At 38.6% G+C, this 13133-nt stretch overlaps 1 protein-coding gene across 2 annotated transcripts in view; it reads left to right on the top strand.

Moving 5' to 3' along the window:
* The window catches only part of znf185 (zinc finger protein 185 with LIM domain), a 61714-nt gene that overhangs the window by 38878 nt on the left and 9703 nt on the right, over positions 1-13133 (top strand). For both annotated transcript variants that reach the window (XM_057850624.1, XM_057850622.1), the window contains exons 22-27: positions 3860-3925; positions 4081-4152; positions 4272-4325; positions 4565-4666; positions 4836-4883; positions 8704-8742. In XM_057850624.1, coding sequence (XP_057706607.1) covers positions 3860-3925; positions 4081-4152; positions 4272-4325; positions 4565-4666; positions 4836-4883; positions 8704-8742 — 381 coding nt within the window. The remainder of the gene's footprint in view (positions 1-3859; positions 3926-4080; positions 4153-4271; positions 4326-4564; positions 4667-4835; positions 4884-8703; positions 8743-13133) is intronic.

Raw genomic sequence — 13133 nt, 5'->3', positions numbered from 1 at the left:
CAAAAAGAGACGAGTGTGGTACTGTTCAATCAAAAGTCCATCGGGGTGGTGTGACGTGGCTCAGTGGTAGAGTAATCGATCCCCAACCCAGAGGTTGTGGGTTTGATTCTCTGCCATTATGAACTGTATAAGTATCTCCTTGAGCCAGATACTGAACCCCATGTTGCTCTGTCAGCAGTAGGTGGCTGAGGATGTAGTGTGAAGTGCTTTGGGGGCTCGGAAGGTGGAAAGACACTATACAAGTATAACTCCATTTACCATCATAGGACATATACATATAGACGAACAGCCATTCCAACTAATATTCACACTCAATGAGCAAATTCAAGTCTTCAATAAATAACAAGCATGTTTTTGGATTGTGGGAGGGAGCAGGGGTCCTTGGAGAAAACCCACGCAAGAACACAAAAGCATGAAGACCTTGATCAGGAAGGCAGGAACTGAGATTCAAATGGAAAATACACAATTGTGAGAAAAGCACAGATCACTAAGTAACAGGTCGGCATGCTACTAATCACAATACACAGTTACGTCATCAAAATACATAATTGCCCTCACAGGTAATTATTGGAAATTTTAAAGGTAGGGAAAATGAATGAAGAACTATTTTTGAAGTTAAGGGAAAATAAGAGGAAACATCCATTTCACAATTCATGTCAGAGTTTGAATGTTGCTGTCACATCCTTTTTAGAGTTTGCAGATTCTGCCTTTACTTTTGACTTTTCTCTGGTACTCTGACCTCCACCGTAGTACCTAACATATTAGGTTTAGGGCTGTCAAACGATTAAAATTTGTAATCGAGTTAATTACAGCTTTAAAATTAATTAATAGTAATTAATCACAATTAATCGCAATTCAAACCATCTATAAAATATGCCATATTTTTCTGTAAATTATTGTTGGAATGGAAAGATAAGACACAAGATGGATATATACATTCAACATACGGTACATAAGGACTATCTGTTTATTATAACAATAAATCAACAAGATGGCATTAACATTATTAACATTCTGTTAAAGCGATCCATGGATAGAAAGACTTGTAGTTCTTAAAAGAAAAATGTTAGTACAAGTTAGAGAAATTTTATATTAAAACCCCTCTTAATGTTTTCGTTTTAATAAAATTTGTAAAAATTTCAATCAAAAAATAAACTAGTAGCCCGCCATTGTTGATTTCAATAATTACACAATGCTCATGGATGCTGAAGCCTATAAAATCAGTTGCACCCAAGCGCCAGCAGAGGGCGGCAAAACTCCATAAAACACAACAAGTGAGTGTTTCACTGTGTACTGTCATTTAAATCTCTCTGAGCGGGGCATCTGCGTTAATTGCGTCAAATATTTTATCGTGATTAATTTAAAAAATTAATTAACACCCGTTAACGCGATAATTTTGACAGCCCTAATTAGGTTCATTGAAAATTTGCTCATAAGTGTTAATATGATACATGATGAAATAGTTTATTTTGTTTTATTTAGGAAAAATATATATGGGAAAATAGTATTTACCGTAATTTTTGGACTATGGGTGCACCTGACTATAAGCCGCCACCCACCAAATTTGACACAAAAACGGCATTTGTTCATAAATAAGCCGCACTGGACTATAAACTGCAGCTGTTCTCACTGTATTATGGGATATTTACCCCAAAAGATATTAACCGGTAACACGTTATTTGACAGCGGGATCATAAGACTGACGTAACACCAAATGAACCACCATTAACCATCATTGCTTCAAGAAGCTTTATTTGGCCATCACTTCTCCCTTAGGGAAGCTGCTGTCAACACTGTTGTCATATAACATGCCTCCGAGCATGCATTGCAGCGTTACATATGTAAATACCAATCAAAATTCATGTTTTGTCCCAATTATTTCTTCAGTTACTGATCTAGCTGTTTCTTTAATTACGAGTTATGGTATCTAGTAACAATTTATTTAACAGTGGCGTCATAAGACTGTCATGAGACAGTCATAATTATGACATGACACTGTCATGACCATTAATGAATGCTTATAACAGATGTGTTTTAGTGTTATCCGGCAAATTATCTAACTTTCGAATTGATTTAAAAGATCTGAGCTGGACATAAAGGGAGTTAGGACATAAAGGGAGTTAGTGACATTATTTGCCGGATGACACTGAATGACATACAGTCAGGGGTGAAAGTGGGCAGGAACGGTCAGGAACACAGTTGCGGTATAAGATTCAGGGCAGGAACGCTGTTCCGGTATACGGTGGTTTGATTCCGAAAATATGATGACAACTGTCAAAACGCTATGTAAAAAAAGAAAAATACAAAGCTGCCACACATGCATTTCATCTCCAAGAAGAAAACAATCTACCAACATCAAATTTACATACACAAGTGTTAACAACAAGCATAATAAAGTGCTGTGTAGGGTAATCCGTTTCCACCGATATTTATTATTTATTTTATTCCACGGATGGCATGGAGGTTTCCCCAGCTGCTGCAGTTATCTGAGTCTGACGAATCCACGAGGCAAAGCAAAACGGCTGGACTCATTTATCCATTCAATTGGCTGACATACTGACATGTGATCACCAGATATAGTTAGCTCTGACTGGTTCAGATGTGCAATTTTTCTGAAACAGCAAAAAAAAAAAAAAATAAAAAAAATAAATTAATTAAATAAATAAATGAAAAAAATAAAAAATAAGGCAATGCAACAGAAAATGGATCAAATCTTTAAGAGCAAAGAAAGAGCTAAGGTGGCTTATTTATCATATTTCTTTTTATTTGCTCTGATAGGTAGGTTCAGAACATCTTAGCTGTCAATGTGCACTTTGGGCTTATATTTGTTAATTTGTGTTAGGCTACCTATTCATTTCCTTATGATTTAAAAAAGTAAATGTTTGCGCGATCTTCAAAATATATTCCATTTCACTCGGCATAATATGTCATTTGTACTTATTTTTTCTGAATGTATGTTACTTATATCTTTATTATTAAAAACACAACAAAAAGTAAATGTTTAAATTATCTTCGATTTTAATATACATCCTATGTTCTTAAGTAGTTAAAATTGAGATTTGGCATTGGTATGTGAGGAAATGAGGGAAAATAAAAATTAGGAGATGGAGGTTGTTTTTGTTAACTTTTATTTTGCAAATCATTGAAAAAATACAATTTAGAATGAAAATCAGTGTTTGTATGTGTTATAGAAATAACTGACCAAAACAGTTTCCTTTGCATTTGCAATAGTTTTGACCCCCACCCCCCCAAAATAAATAAATAAATTAAAAAAAAAATTTTTTTTTTTAAATTCTGGCTCCGTGGTGACCTTCACGTTGGGGAGTTCTGGCAAAAAAATCTAACCACTTTCACCCCTGCATACAGTATGTCATAAGCATTCAGTAATGCCCATGATAGTGTCATAATTACGATGCCTCTGTCAAATAAAGTGTTACCTATTAACCCAAATAAATCACCAAATAAGCCGCACTGGACTAGAAGACGCTCGATTCAAAACGAGGGAAAAAAGTAGCGGCTTATCTTCCGAAAATTATGGTAGTAGTTTGGTAGCATGTGCAGTTAACGACAATCAGCAAAATTTGAGGTCGACAGATTATGCTTTTAAAAAATCTGTGATTGGATTAGGGTTCACGTTTCAAATCAGTTTTATTTCACATGGAAGCAAAAAAATTGGGGGACAATTTTGTTGCTGAAAAATAATGAAACTATTCTTTTAAATAGAATGCCATCCACTATATCAATATTTCACTGCCGTTGAGGGAGAGAGATGTCCGATCCAATCGAATGATCGCTGCCAGGTCTCCCAGTCTGGCAGGCAATGAATTAACATGCTTGTTTATATTGATTAACTGCCCAGTATGAACAAGGATGCCCTGACATCGCTTGCTGATGATGTCATCCCCATCGACACCACCGCCACAAGGTATTGACCTGCCTCATCCTGGTGAACTTGAATGTGTAATGGATACTCGAGCGAGTGCTTGGAGCCTTCCAAATCCATTTCTCAAACAATACACTTATTTTTTCGTTCCGCTCCATATGCCACGACTCGTCCATCACTCCTCCCCGGCTCTCCAGCCTCAGCACTCACAGGTCGTGGGCACGCACGTGGGAAACCACAACGCCTCTGCAGACCGACTCAGAAGAGAGGTGATGACACACTTCGATTTACTCTTACGCCTCCACTCCATGTAGTGGAGCCTGTTTCGTTCAGCTCTCCCTTGCCCATTACGCACTAAAAGCCTTTCAATGTATATGTTCTCGTTCAGCCAAGGAGTAGGCCAACAAGAGGAACAACAGACTCTGGTTAGGTTTGAGAGAAAGTAAGTCACCTTTTGATTTAATGCTACTGGAAGAGGGTTGGGGTGTACTTGTTGTTTTTACTCCACTGACCCAACATTCTCTCCTTATGCAGCAACACTTTGTTCACTGAGCCAGAATACATTGTGCGCTGGTGTGAACAAAAATAAGTCCGATATCAGATGTATATTTGTCACAAGCTTGGTCAACACACAGCTTTTTTCTCCTTCAATGTGCACAAATTTTGTCATTTTTTTTTTAGGTCAAAAGAAAATGACTCACCATGGGATAGGTGGACATCCCCATCTGTGTATACTATCCCTAAAACTCCTGTGGAAGAGGATGAGGATGAGGAAGTGGAGAGGTATTCATCGCCCCGTGGCAGAGCTCATTAGATGCAAATTAAAGCTGTTTTTTCCCCCTTTTCCCATTCTGGCTGGAAATTAAGAGGCTGTCAAGCATTTGATTGAAAATAAGCTAAACCTAAGTGGAAACTTAACTTACATAATGCTGTTATTTCTTGTGTTTTGTAGCCGAGAGGAGTCTTACAGGGAAACAGTTACAACCATCACCACCATCAGGTAGGAAATGCAATGGTTTGCAAAGTTGGGTGCTGTATGGTCTTGCACCGATACCATTTTTTGGCTCCCAATACCGACTTCACTAGGTGCTTGTGTGGTATCAGCTGATGCTATTACTCTACCGATACGTTTTTTGAAAACATGTACTACCCCCCCCCTTCATTTTGGTACTAAATGACTGCATACAAACTTGACTGCAAAATAATTGCTACCATGGATTGGTCAGACAGACAGACACTGCTTAACAATTAATACAAAAATACTTGTATTAAGTCCATAGTCAGTACCATTAGACCACATTAGTACCGTATTTTTCGGACCATAAGTCGCACCTGAGTATAAGTCGCACAAGCCATAAAATGCCCAACGAAGAGGAAAAAAAACATATATAAGTCGCACCGAAGTATAAGTCGCATTTTTGGGGGAAATTTACAGTGGGGCAAATAAGTATTTAGTCAACCACTAATTGTGCAAGTTCTCCCACTTGAAAATATTAGCGAGACCTGTAATTGTCAACATGGGTAAACCTCAACCATGAGAGACAGAATGTGGGAAAAAAAACCCAGAAAATCACATTGTTTGATTTTTAAAGAATTTATTTGCAAATCATGGTGGAAAATAAGTATTTGGTCAATACCAAAAGTTCATCTCAATACTTTGTTATGTACCCTTTGTTGGCAATAACGGAGGCCAAACGTTTTCTGTAACTCTTCACAAGCTTTTCACACACTGTTGCTGGTATTTTGGCCCGTTCTTATACGCAGATCTCCTCTAGAGCAGTGATGTTTTGGGGCTGTCGTTAGGCAACACGACTTTAAACTCCCTCCACAAATTTTCTATGGGGTTGAGATCTGGAGACTGGCTAGGCCACTCCAGGACCTTGAAATGCTTCTTACGAAGCCACTCCTTTGTTGCCCTGGCTGTGTGTTTGGGATCATTTTCATGCTGAAAGACCCAGCCACGTCTCATCTTCAATGCCCTTGCTGATGGAAGGAGATTTTCACTCAAAATCTCTCAATACATGGGCCCATTCATTCTTTCCTCTACACAGATCAGTCGTCCTGGTCCCTTTGCAGAAAAACAGCCCCAAAACATGATGTTTCCACCCCATGCTTCACAGTGGGTATGGTGTTCTTCGGATGCAATTCAGTATTTTTTCTCCTACAAACACGAGAACCTGTGTTTCTACCAAAAAGTTTAATTTTGGTTTGATCTGACCATAACACATTCTCCCAGTCCTCTTCTGGATCATCCAAGTGCTCTCTAGCGAACCGCAGACGGGCCTGGACGTGTACTTTCTTCAGCAGGGGGATACATCTGGCAGTGCAGGATTTGAGTCCCTGGCGGCGCATTGTGTTACTGATGGTAGCCTTTGTTACATTGGTCCCAGGTCTCTGTAGGTCATTCACTAGGTCCCTCCGGTTCTGTGTGGTTCTGGGATTTTTGCTCACTGTTCTTGTTATCATTTTGACGCCATGGGGTGAGATCTTGCATGGAGCCCCAGATCGAGGGAGATTATCAGTGGTCTTGTATGTCTTCCATTTTCTAATAATTGCTCCCACAGTTGATTTCTTTACACCAAGCGTTTTACCTATTGCAGATTCAGTCTTCCCAGCCTGGTGCAGGTCGATAATTTTGTCTCTGGTGTCCTTCGACAGCTCTTTGGTCGTGGCCATAGTGGAGTTTGGAGTGTGACTGACTGAGGCTGTGGACAGGTGTCTTTTATTCCAATAATGAGTTAAAACAGGTGCCATTAGTACAGGTAACGAGTGGAGCCTCGTTAGACCTCGTTAGAAAAAGTTAGACCTCTTTGACAGCCAGAAATCTTGCTTGTTTGTATGTGACCAAATAGTTATTTTCCACTCTAATTTGGAAATAAATTCTTTAAAAATCAAACAATGTGATTTTCTGTCATTGTCATTACGCTTGATAACACACATCACTCTAAAGTTAGGTGGTTTTCCCCACGTGTTTCAATTGAATTTCCATTTGTGTCAAGCTATTTTTAAGTTCAAGTTAAGTTTTAAGTCTAAATTGTAAGTCCTGATAGGATTTTGAGTTTTTGCAGTGTTCAAAATAAATGTATGTATTGGAACACACTAGGCACCAGTGCTAATTGGTGTTTTATCCATTAATGACTACCGAGCTAAAATTGACAGTTACCTTTATTATGTTTTTTTTTTTTTTTAAAACCTCATCACTCTACAGCGCTGTTTTTACAGATTAAATAAAGCCTGTATGAAAGATACATTAGCAGCGTATCGACAGTAGTTAATTAATAGAAACCTAGCCCTCCGCAGGGCTAAAATCTTATTTATTAGCGCTACGTAATTTTACCTTGTCGTGAGTATCGCTCCTCCGCGTCGGTGGAGCGGGGGCTAGGCGGGTGGTTCGTTGGTCGTGGGGTCCAGCCGGGGGTGCGGAAGTGTCAGCAGGGCCGCGGGTAGCCGGGGCCGGGCGGGGGTAGTTTTATGCAAGCGCGTTGTTACAGTGAATGCATGAAACAGTGTTCGCCTTGGTCTCCAGGTTGAAAAGTTCCCACACTTTTGATATTTTCTGCCTTTTCTTGGTGCCTTTCTCTTTGCTTTCGTCGGCTTCTTCGTCGTTACCTCTATATTCATGCGTGGTTGCAATCAAATGTATCCGCCGCCTCTCTCTTTTTCCTGCACGTGAGGTCAGCGTGTTGTGCCGCATTAAAAGTAGTCCGGGCAAAATGTTGTATTTTAGAGCTGGCAAAATTAAACGATTCCTCGAGGCGGAGAAAAATTCTCGGATCAGTATTTAAATTCGAGTTACTCGAATTATTCGAGTACCGGTAATCGTTCCAGCTTTAATTACCATATAACATGTACATTCATCCACCATTTGAAGTATAGGCCCATACATTGAACGTGTGAGTGCTAAATAAGCACATTTTACAAAACTTACCAGAATTAAAACTCTCCGAGCCTGCTTCTTTTTCTCCTTCGTTTTGGGTTTGCGTTCGAAATCGATGACCATCTTGGGAAGAGCGACAAGCGCTGCTTCTTTTAAAGTGGAGTTTGTAACTGGCGGTCATCTTGGGAAGTGCGACCAGCGGTTAGTGGACAGTATTGGTATCTGTGCAACATTAGCACTCTAATAAAGAATAATTGGCTTTTGGAGTACCGCCATCATAAACTCATTTGCTGTCATTTTCTGTGTTAGATGCCCAATCCATTATTACTGACAGATGCTGGCAGCAAATAATCCCAAACATGATGTCAATGCACAAGCTTTACTTTCGCGCATCAAACAAAACGATGTAGTAGGCCCAATCTGGCCCCGGGCCTTGAATTTAACACTTGTGATTTAGTCAAACTTTTGTACACCACAATAGGGAGCCTATATATCACTGGTAGTATTCATACCTCACTGTTCTGCTGCTCTAACTAATGGGTAGAAATCGTTCTGCATTCAACTTCAACATTCTGTTTGGATGATATAAATTGGGGAAAATTACTTCATAAATCAAAATAGGGCAGCACAGCAGGATGTAAAAAAAAAAAACAGCCCTATTCGTCTTGGCCACCTTTGAATTCCCCACATAAACTTCCAATCGAACGTTTTCTACAATTTCTCTGCCTCTTTGCAACTGTTGGTTGAGACAAACTCTCACTTCATGATCAAGTGACAGAATTGTGAAAGTGACCCACATGGTCAATAAATCCCTGGCCTCTGCGGAGAAGACTTAAAACGGGAGGGGAAAAAAAATAAAATCCCTGTTTACTGGAACGTGTCCAGCATATTGACAGAGCTAGCCGACAGTGAAAGTCTAATCCGACTCTCTTTCATATTCCAGGGAGACCTTCGGCGAACAGGAGGGGCCGACAATGGATCGGTGAGTTCATGATCTTGTGAAAGTTTGCTCTGTTTACTCTGTCGGTCATCACATCGGCTCCAACGCACTTGCAGTCGAATGTTTTTGTTTTACCAAGCTGGTGAGGCTTAACAAACAATGATGTTTTTTATGTTTATCATATTGGTTTTTGGAGAGAAATGCCTGTTTGCTTGTTGTGAGCAGCTTCCAATGACTTTTTCTAATGATTAGACTTAACGTTTATTTTAATAACTCTGTGTAAATTAAGATAAATGATATTAACTGGATGGAAGGGGCAGAAATAATGTTACTTCTTTGCACAATTTATAGGGCGGGACGGTGCGAGAATTCCAATTCATTTCGAATGCCAAAATGGATTGGACGTCAAGCACTGTCAACGGCAGCCAAAGAGTTAAATAAGTGCCCAATAAAACAGTGGTAAGAGTACCACAATTGATACACAGGCTCCCTCTATTGGTACGCAAAAGTATATTTTTTTGTTAATCCACTCCAGTGAATGTATCAAGTACAGTTACAGTGAGGAAAATAAGTATTTGAACACCCTGCGATTTCGCAAGTTCTCCCACTTAGAAATGATGGGCGGGTTTGAAATATTCATGGTAGGTGCTTGTCCACTGTGAGACAATCTTAAAAAAAACAAAAAAACAAAACAGAAATCACAGTGTATGATTTTTTTTTTTTTTAACTATTTGTATTATACTGCTGCAAATAAGTATTTTAACACCTGAGAAAATCAATGTTAATATTTGGTTGGTAGCCTTTGATTACAATTACAGAGGTCAAACGTTTCCTGTAATTTTTCACCAGGTTTGCACATACTACAGCTGGGATTTTGCACCACTGCTCCACACAGATCCTCTCTAGATCAGTCAGGTTTTTGGGCTGTCATTGAGAAACACGGAGTTTGAGCTTCGTCCAAATATTTTCTATTGGGTTTAGGTCTGAAGACTGGCTACGCCCCAGCAAAACCTTGATATACTTTATATGAAGCCACTCCTTGGTTATTCTGGTTGTCTGCTTCGGGCCATTGTCATGTTGGAAGACCCGGTCATGACCCATTTTCAACGCTCTAACTGAGGGAAGGAAGTTATTCCCCAAATTCTCACCAAACATGGCCCTGGTCATCAGTTCCTTAATACATGGGAGTCGTCTAGTCCCATTTGCAGAATCCCCCCCCACCCCCCAAAAAAGTATGATGCTACCACCCCAATGCTTCACAGTAGGGATGGTGTTCTTCGGATGGTACTCATCATTCTTCTTCCTCCAAACACTACGAGCGGAATTAAGACCAAAAAGCTCTATTTTGATCTCATATGACCACATTACTTTCTCCCATGACTCCTCTGGATCATCCAAATGGTCATTGGCAAACTTAAAACTAGTCTTGACATGTGCTGGTTTAAGCTGGGGAACCTTGCGATGCAAGATTTTAAACTTGTTGTCCCAGCTCCTTTCAGGTCATTGACCAGCACCTCCTGTGTAGTTATTGGCTGATTCCTCACCATTCTTAGGATCATTGAGACCCTATGAGGTAGATCTTGCATGGAACCCCATTCCGAGGGAGATTGACAATCATGTTTAGCTTCTTCCGTTTTCTAATAATTGCTCCAATAATGGATCTTATATCACCAAGCTACTTGGCAATTGCCCAGTAGCACTGTCCAGCTTTGTAGAGGTCTACAATTCTGTCTCTAGTGTCTTTGGACAGCTCTTTGGTCTTGACCATGTAGGAATTGGAGTCTTCCTGATTGTATGGGATGGACAGGTGTTTATAGTGTATGCAGCTAACTGCCTCAAACAGGTCAAAAAGTCAGACTCAAAAAGTCTACCTCCACTCCACTTATTCGTTGGACTTTTTAAAGGCGACTAATGACTTTGAGGCTCACAATTCTAGCTAATAGACAGGTGTTCAAATACTTAGTTGCAGCAGTATAATACAAATATTATTTTTTCTTTTAAATCATACACTGTGATTTCTGGATTTTTTTTCTTCTTTAGATTGTCTCTCACAGTGGACAAGCACCTACCATGAAAATTTCAAATCCGCCCCTCATTTCTAAGTGGGAGAAGTTGAAAATTCGCAGGGCGTTCAAATACTTATTTTCCTCACCGTAAGATGTATTTCAACTTTAACTGCAAAAGATTCACAGTTAATATTTTAAAACTGCTTCTTTTTCAATATTTAGGTAAGAAGTGTAATACCATTTAATTTATTCCCAAAGTACATTGCTTTACCCCCATAAATCTAAGTGCAGTATTCATGTTCAAATTTTGGATAAAAAAAAAAAAAAAGTTGTCTTTTTTCCGAACATTTGGGCCTACTACACAATGGTAGTCTAATGTTGGACATGAGAGTGCTACTCTGAATGCGAAGTACTTTTTAAGGCGGTATAAAATGTTCGAAAACTGCGCTATTCCATTCCGTGAGGAGCTTAAGTACTGTACATTGAATGCTGTTTGCGCCACTTTTTCTCTATTGCGTCATTATTTTAAAATGTAATGGTAAAAAGTTACCTTCTTTGAAAAAAAGTTTCTATTCATGCAAATTCACAATTTGAGCATGTCCCTCTAGGTCTACATAAGCTTTTTAAAGCAGAAGTGTTAGAAAATTAGACAATTCGTGGTTCGAACAATCATTTTTCATAATACATAGACATACCTTTCAAGTTGTACGGTTTCGGCGTAATTTGTACAAGTGAGCACGGATTTTAAATGTGTACGCCGTACGTTCAAAATCTGTACGTTTTTCGTGCATTACGTTTTTTTTCTCCGTTAGGATTTTGTCACCATTTCGGCAACGAGACAATGTGCGTTACTATGCGTTACTACGTTGGTTGAATGACGCGAGAAAAGTCAGACACATGGAGAAAGAAGAGCGGGAGTGGTGACGCCAATATTTCCTGCCTGTAGCCGACAGCCTTCAATCTACGCCCACTTGATGCTACACTAGATATCATATGCATATAGAACTAGATGCTAAATGACACTCTGCGGCGTTAGTAAGCAACCACCATCTTAAAGCGGTAGACTTCTCAGAAAGGCTCTGCTGTAGTGAACCTTCCTAGCGAACCTAAGTAGCTTTTTATCTAAAATACTCCTAAATCGGCAAAATCTTGGCTTGAATCTATCTTTAAACAGTTTTAAAACTTTCACATGTTAAAAGTAGACGGAAAGGAACTAATGCAAAAACAGGAGCAATTTTACAACTTTAACAGTTGATTCACAACATTAAATGACTTCCAAACATAGCAAAGGTTACTATATATATATATATTTTTTTTTTCTTTTTGGAAAAAATGAAAAAAAAAAAAAAAAAACATGAAAGGTAACACCAGTTACTTTGCCAAGTAACTAATTACTCTTACGTTCAGGTAACTGAGTTATTAACTCTATTACTTTTTGGGAGAAGTAATTTGTAACTGTAATTAATTACTTTTTTAAAGTAAGATTAACAACACTGGTCATAAAGATGCAGTCTGCAGAATGAAAAGTGACGAAAGCAGAGATTTTATTCTGCCAATTTGTTGCCGAACACAATTTGCCTGCAACTATTGCAGATGGCTTCTCAGAATTCGCAAAAGAAATGTTCCCTGATTCAGTGATTGCATCAGTAAGTTAATTTTATCAATTGACCTTTTCGATTTATAATTGGACACACTAACGAACTACCTTCAAATCAAACTGAAGTGCCATGACGTGCAGCCATCAAAAGACGTGATAGAAATTGCCAAAAGTGCTACATACAATTATAACAAAAGTCACTGTTAAATTTTAGTAATCATGGTGTAGTCATACTGATCGTTCTTCGATTGCACCAGGTTATATGGGATAATATTACCAATAAATTCATATTATTTTGAAAATTGAAATTTATTTTTGTTTCATATTGCACGCTAAATAAAACGTTGTAAGATTAGTCATCAATTTGTAAGGGCATACGTCACTGTTTGTAAGATTGCCAACGGCATCGGGTTGGAGGTATGCATAAAAGCCTCTTCAAGTTTTTGACAACACCACATTGTAAATACCATAAAACATCAATTAAACGAATCGTGAAAGAATGATTTTTAGAGTAGGCAAATTGGCCAGTTCGTTCGGTCCTTAATTACATTAAAAAAATAAAGTCTGATCACGCCATTTTCAAAGTATCGGAAACGGCAATTTTTTTTTTTTTTTAAACATATATACATTTTTTAATTAAATCGTTTTCTATTTGTACTTAACATTACAGACAAAATGTCTTGCCCTCATCCAGAGTCTTTAGTTTTGGCTTAAAGTAGGGCTATCAAATTTATCGCGTTAACGGCGGTAATTAATTTTTTAAAAATTAATCAGGTTAAAATATTTTACGCAATTAACGCATGCGCTGCACAACCTACTCACGCATTGTC

The sequence above is a fragment of the Corythoichthys intestinalis genome, chromosome 11 (genome assembly GCF_030265065.1).
Source record: "Corythoichthys intestinalis isolate RoL2023-P3 chromosome 11, ASM3026506v1, whole genome shotgun sequence".
NCBI classification, from domain to species: domain Eukaryota; kingdom Metazoa; phylum Chordata; class Actinopteri; order Syngnathiformes; family Syngnathidae; genus Corythoichthys; species Corythoichthys intestinalis.
The sequence above is the reverse complement of the archived record's forward strand: the minus strand, read 5'-3'. Positions and strand labels throughout refer to the sequence as shown.